The 7207-nt window shown below is 45.0% G+C and overlaps 1 protein-coding gene across 1 annotated transcript; it reads right to left on the minus strand.

The window, feature by feature from the left end:
- Positions 1–525: 525 nt before the first annotated feature.
- Positions 526–2907, minus strand: C6H1orf162 (chromosome 6 C1orf162 homolog). Its single transcript, XM_059266035.1, has 5 exons — positions 2871–2907; positions 2075–2138; positions 1414–1508; positions 1112–1161; positions 526–840 (listed from the first exon to the last, which is right to left on the minus strand). Exons 1-5 carry the CDS (start codon positions 2905–2907, stop codon positions 682–684), a joined length of 405 nt encoding a protein of 134 aa, XP_059122018.1. The 3' UTR covers positions 526–681.
- Between the last annotated feature and the right edge of the window lie 4300 nt (positions 2908–7207).

Here is a 7207-nt window from a genome sequence, read left to right on the forward strand (position 1 = left end):
TCTTGACTTCTGGAGAAGATGAGGGGACAGAGTGAGAACTGATGAAGTAGGTGTAACACTGGAGGAGGGTCTGCCCTTATGAAAATCTTAGACCGTCCGTTAGGGTTGGCTCCGCCATGGTTATCAGTGGGTCTCTTTTATCTTGAACTCTGTCCCCCTTCGGGAAGTTCGGGGGAGTTGCCTCAGGAGCTGCTGCCACCAGTCGGAGTAAAGGCACCAGCAGCCTCGTCTCTGGTGGGGAAAGCAACTAACCACTGATTTGTTTGTTTGTTTTTGGTTTCTTAGTTTTGTTTTTCGAGACAGGGTTTCTCTGTGTAGTTTTGGTGCCTGTCCTGGATCTCGCTCTGTAGACCAGGCTGGCCTCGAACTCACAGAGATCTCCCCAAGTGCTGGGATCAAAGGTGTGCACCGCCGCCTCCGCCTCCGCCTCCGCCGCCGCCGCCGCCGCCGCCGCCGCCGCCGCCGCCGCCGCCGCCACCACCACCATCACCACCACCACCCGGCACCACTGATTTTGAAGACTGATGACAGCATTCCAGATCAAGCCTCAACAGCTCTGATTGCAGTTGTACATAGGCTGTGCTCCTAAGTTGGTAGGAAACAAACAACAAAAACACACATACAAGACAAAGGCAGAAAGCAACATGTAGCTGGAGCTGAGCTGAGGTCCTGCATTCTGCCTCATTGCAGAGGCAGGTGTGGGCCTGCCACTTTAATCTGAGCATAGACAGTGGGGTCCAAGCCTGCAGAATGGTTTCCAGTCACGTCATTGCTGTTTTCTTCTGAGGGCTTGAAAGTCATGCTGGCATAGGTGAGCGACTCCTTTGATACAGATGACAGCTTCTGAGGAGAAAGGAGAAATAGTGAATTTAGTTTGCAGTGAAAGGTGTCTCTCTAAAGATGTCCTGAAAGCTTTCATAAGTGGGATCCAAAGAGAGCACAAGAACTCATAAGAGACTTGCCCAGAGTCCGGAAAGTGACACCAACATTCCAGCCAGCAACCCAGTATGTAAAGGACACAGAATAAACCAACTCCCCCAAATAACTTTCACGCCACCTTTATCACGCTCAATTCCCCTCTTGCAGCCCCAAAACATCAGCATGGTCTTACCTTAATGGGAGGCTCTGAGACGGGGTCCTGGGCCTGGGCCCTGGAGTAACCTGCAGCAGATGCAGGAAGAAGAGGGTTGTCCTCTCACCATGGGGTCTGGAGGAGTGGGGAGCCTCTCCCCTCAACTTTGGGTGAAGGCTAGTAGGTAGGGGTGTAGGGGTAGAGCAGCAAGGAAGAGAAGGGAAGGGCCTCGTGGTGGATCTGTGCAGAGTGTGGGCTGAGCGGGCCATCTCTCCACTTCCCCATTACTCATTGCTCATGTTCTCAGTGACGGCAAGAGAAGTCCAACAGAGACCACTCACTTTTTCTGCAGCTCTTGATGACGACGAAGATAAGGGCCACGAGAAGCAGTGTCAGCAGAACCCCAGCAAAAAAGGCCAAGATTAAATGCTCCTTTCTGTTTTGGCAAAGAAAGGGAGTAGATGAACGGCTGGCACAGACCTCTTGGAGCCTTTCCTGGAATCCATGCTTAACTTTCTTACTCAGGGTTTCACATAGGCTGACACACTTGCTCCCACCCACTGCTTGGGAAGAGACAGTTTGCTTTTGGGTTCCAGAGACATTTGAGACTCTCCCAATTCTCTACATCTCAACACTGTGTAAGTTCAGGGGACTCATGATCTCTGAAATCTTGGGCAACGCTGAGTTCATACTGCTTATAAGCCAGCACTTGGGAAGCTGAGGCAGGAAGATTGTGGCAAGTTAGAGGCCAGCCTGGGCTACATTGTGAGACATGCTCAACCTCCCTACCCTGCAAACAAAACACCAGCAGAACTCTACTCCTAAGATCAAACACTGAGTTCTTTCACTGTTTCTGGTCTCTTCTCCCACTCAGTTTACCCTTTCTAAGGCCCCAAGACAAAATGGTCAAAAACAAACAAACAAACAAACAAACAAACAAACAAACAAACCAAAAAACCAAAAAACCAGTGAAAATGGCTGGGATAAAATGTGTTCCTTTACGTGGGGTCGAAGAAACAGGATGCAGGTGCAGAGCTGGTCTCTGGGGCTGCCGTGGTAACTGTGCCTGCAGAGAATGAGAAAGGGATCAATTTTGAGGGACCAGTGTCCCTTACCCTTCTCCTGTCATCCCTCTAGGATAAGACCGCAAGTGCCCCCACTACCCACGGGGACTTATATAAATTGACTACAACTCTGTAGAAGGGAGAACAGTGGGTCTTTTTTTTTTTTGCCAGTTCTGGGTAAATGAGCCCAGGGCCTTTTGCATACCAGGACAAGCCCTCCTCCACCGCTGAGATTCACCGTCTGACTGAGACTTTAGGATGAGATAAAGAGTTATACTTGAAATGGTATACAAACTAAAGAAGCAGAGGCTAGCGTCCTACACCCTGTACTCCTTATGCAAACAAATTTTGTTTCCCCCAAACAAAATGGGGAGATGTGGGTCCTTTGACCTCAGCAGGCACTACCCAAATGCCTCCTGACTCCCCAAGCTCCCCCACCCTGGCATGTGTGTGTGTGTGTGTGTGTGTGTGTGTGTCTTTTCCAGTGCCTAACCCACAGGGAGGGAACAAGTGGAAACATAACTAGATTTTCACAAACTACCAGCTGCCAGTCAGGTCTTTTCTGATTTCTCTTTCTATTACTTGGGGGCACCGGCTTCTGCATTATGGTAAACTTGAACTCTTCTAGCTCAGAAATGCGCTAGTGAACACTGTCCCCCATGAGGCTTTTAACACAATTCCTTCTTCTGCCAATTCACCGTAAGTGCCAAGGGAAAGCATTGTGCCGAACTCACTGGTTTTAGGTTTAGGTGTAGAGGAAGAAGATCCCATGCTGTCTTCTCCTGAGGATAAAACAGGTACTCTTTAGCTTGGTAGGGAGCTGGGCATGGCAGTGCATTCACTGGGGTGTAGCTCAGAATGGGCTAATCCTACCATGGAGGTTCAGTGTGCATCTTTGGTCCTCTGTTCACCTGGACATGTTCAGTGACCAGAGAAGTTACATCTGAATCCTTCAGCCTAGCATCACTCTCTGTGCTTTTAGGGATATGCAGCATCTGGGTGTGGTCGACTACGTCTCTAATCCCAACACTGGGGAGGTGGTAGGAGGAGGATCAGGAGTTCAAGGTCAACCTTGACTATGCAGTAAGTTCCAAGTTAGCCCAGGTAACATTTGAGACCCCATCACAAACAAACAAACAAACAAACAAACAAACAAAAGTAAGGGGCTGGAGAGATGATGGATCAGTGGTTAAGAGCACTTGGTGCTCTTCTGGAGGATAAGAATTCAGTTCCCAGCTATAACTCCAGTTCCAGGGGATCTGACACCATCTTCTGGCCTGCACCAGTACTGCATGCACATACATAAAAATAAATTTAAAAAATTAAAATAAGAACAAAACCAAGAAAACTACTAGCTGTTATGTTACATAAGACCCAGTCTCAATCAATCATCAATCAATCAATCAATCAATCAATCAATCAAAAATACAAAGCAAAAATCCAGCACTTTGGGGGCCACCAACCCAGTACTACTGTATGGCTTTGGCACGCCTGGTGACTCCTTCATTGTAACACAGAATGACATATGGTGCTTCTTTAATCTTGGAGATAAGTGGTGGCTTTTCAGACATGTACGCATGTCACTGAACAGTCTCTTGGTATTATTTAAATGAATGCAAAAATGAGGTTGGAGAAATGGCTCAGTAGTTAAGACCATTTGCTGGTACTTTTCCAGAGGACCCAGATATGATTCCCAACACTGTCATGAAAGCTCACAGCCATCTGTAACTCCAATTCTGAGGGATCAGACGCCTTCTTCTGGCCCCTATGGACACCAGACAAACATATGGTGCACAACATCACATCTAGGCAAAATTCAGAAACTATAAAGCATCTACTAAAGGCAGAAAGTAGTATCACCTGGATTCCTAGTGCACATTGCCAGCTGAGTGGATTCCTTTTAGCCATACACCATTTGCTTTAGTAATGCTTCCTGAAACACTGCTTCTCATACAAGGCCAGATCTTTTTACTCAACCTTTTATGTTCATTCTTACACACTTCTAAAACCCTTGTAGAACATTTTTAGTGGTGATAGTCCTTTCTGCTGCAGAAGTCCCCCCAACCCCCCTGTTTGTAGGGGATACTTTGTAAGATGATGTGCAGCTGTCAAAGACCAAGGACAGTCCCCAAATCTGTACAGTATAGACCATGCTTTTTCTTATACATGCTGTCTTAGTCAGGGTTACTATTGCTGAGACACCACCACCACCAAAAAGCAAGTTAGGGAGGAAAGAGTTTACTCGGCTTATACTTCAGCACTGCTGTTCATCACTGAAGGAAGTCAGGACAGGAACTCAAACAAGGCAGGAACCTGGAGGCAGGAACTGATGCAGAGGCCATGGAAGGGTGCTGCTTACTGGCTTACTTCTATGGCCTTGCTTAGTCTGCTTTTTTATAGCACTCAGGACCACCAGCCCAGGGATGGCACCATCCACCATGGGCTAGGCCCTCCTCTATTGATCACTACAGCTGGATCTACACAGAGGCATTTCCTCAATTGAGTTTCCCTTCTCTCTGATGACTCTAGCTTGTGTTAAGTTGACACACAAAACTAGCCAGTACACATTCCATACCTGTGAAAGTTTACACTAGAAAGTATTACAGAGAGAGACTGGCTACAAAACTAAACTAAAGCATAGTAATCACAGCAATATACCATAATAAAAGCTATTTAAAACATAAGGTTATTTTATTTATGGGTATTTCCCATTCATATTTTCAAATCATAGTTGACCAGAAAGAACTGAAACTGGAGCTAGCAAACCCATGTGATAGCATGCTAACTGAGCACAGATGGACTTTTAAAAAATTATTTATTCTTATTTATGTGCACTGGTGTTCTGCCTGCATATGTCTATGTGAAGATGTCAGATCTTGCAATTACAGCCAGTTGTGAGCTGTCGTGGGTGCTGGGAATTGAACTTGGGTCCTCTGGAAGAGCAGTTAGTACTCTTAACTATTGTGCCATTCCTCCAGCTCCCACAGATAGATTTTCTTAGCCAGTTCCCTGATTATACAAATGCTTTCCAGTGTGTTTAATAACTTAATAATGAGACTGCTGCTTTTATGTATAAAATTTTAGTTACAACCCTGATTATTTTTTGGTGGCCACAATTATAATTAGTATTTAGCCAAACCATGCTAAAAAAAAATTTGGGGTCTCCACAATTTCTGCTGAGTTTTAAGGTGATTTACTTAGACAGAAAATGCCATAAATGGTTTGCATGTTTTAATCAGTCAGCTCTTATAAGTGATTTTCCCAATCCTTAGATATCTGGGAAGACTTTGAGAAGGATTCCTGTCCCTAACTGTCATTAAAAGAGTAGCAAGGCAACGTTATAATGCACCCCACCATTCAGCAAACACTATCATATCTGCCACTATCAGATTAAAAGGAAGGTATTGACAAGAAAATTTACTGAGAAGTCTAAACTACGAAAACAGGGAGACCATAGTCCCTGCAAAATCAGGGATAATGATTTTTCTACCAATCTTTGGTTCTTTTTGAAATTTATGTTGGTCATGTGAGGTGGTACATGCTTTTTAATCCCAGCACTTGGGAGGCAGAGGCAAGTGGATGCCTGTGAGTTCGAGGCTAGCCTGGTCTACACAGTGAGTTCCAGGACAGCCAGGGTTACAGAGAGAGACCCTGCCTCAAAATAAAAATAAAAGAAGTGAATGGTATTCATTTCAGAACATCGTAAAATATTAGTATATCTTGTATTTTATTATAGTATATGTTTATAATTGTTATAAACTATATTTAAAATATTGAGATGTATTCTTCCTGAAGAGTGTGGATTTCCACCAGATCTCACATTTAGAGCTACTTAGGGCCGTCTGCTTTTGCAGCAGTAGTTCTATACGAATGGGCAATCCAAATAAAATAATATCACATACAAAACCTAGACCCCCCTACCCTGACAGACTAAATTATCTTACAGCACCACAAACAAACAGGTGACAAATCCAGGTGACAAAAACAACAATCCAGCCAGGAGTCGTGGCACACACTTGGAATCCCAGCACTTGAGAGGCTGAGGCAGGAGAATTAGCATAAGGTCAAGGCTAGCCTGGATTACACAGGATCTGTCTCGAAAATCAAAAACAAGTCTGGCATGGTGGGCCCACATTTTCAATCCCAGTATTTGGCAGAGGCAGGCAGATCTCTTTTGAGTTCAAGGACAGCCTGAGTTCTAGGCCCGTCAGGGCTCCATAGTGAGACCCTGTCTCAAAACAAAAACTACAAAAACAACCCACCAAAATAAGGGCCAGTGAGATGGCTCCGCAGGTAAAGGCACTTACCCCACAACTCTGGAAACCTGAGTTCAATTCCTAGATCCCATGTAACGGTGAAAGGAAAGAACCGACTTGAAAATTGTCCCTGATACACACACACACACACACACACACACACACACACACACACACACACACACACCCCACAAATAATTTTTTATTTTCAAAAGAAAGTAAGAATAAGCCCAACTTGTGACAGAAGCGGGCACAAGAGACTGAGCTGGGAGACCTGTGCCACACAGTCATTCAAATACCATCCTTCCCCCGCCAAATAAGAAAAACACACCAGAAACCACCAAATAAACATTAAAAATGTCCTTTGATGAGCCATTACTTAGCCTGGATTAGAAGGGTCTTTAATTTACCTTTCTTGGAAAACTCCAGTCATAAGACGCGGCTGCCGAGGACTGAACTTTTGTTTCTCTTCCTAGTCTTCCTTTTCAGAAGTGGTGACACTGTCCCCATCAGGTGATGTTGGCTCAAGCTACTCCTTTCCGAAGTCTTTCAATTGTTCGCTAATTATTTCGAGCTCCATAGCCTACAGACTTCCTCTTTGAAACCGACGGTATTTTTTTCCGTTCCTTGGCTTCCCTCTCTTTAGAATGGGTCTCTTCTCACCTTACATTTATTTAGACACTTACTTGGGTATGTGTGTATACATGTAGCATGTAGGGGATCAAATTCAGGTCGTCGGGCTAGAAGACATGTATTTTATCCACTAAATATGTCTCCAGTCCACACCACGTGCTGTTCTAAACTGAGGACATGAA

The sequence above is a fragment of the Peromyscus eremicus genome, chromosome 6 (assembly GCF_949786415.1).
Source record: "Peromyscus eremicus chromosome 6, PerEre_H2_v1, whole genome shotgun sequence".
NCBI classification, from domain to species: domain Eukaryota; kingdom Metazoa; phylum Chordata; class Mammalia; order Rodentia; family Cricetidae; genus Peromyscus; species Peromyscus eremicus.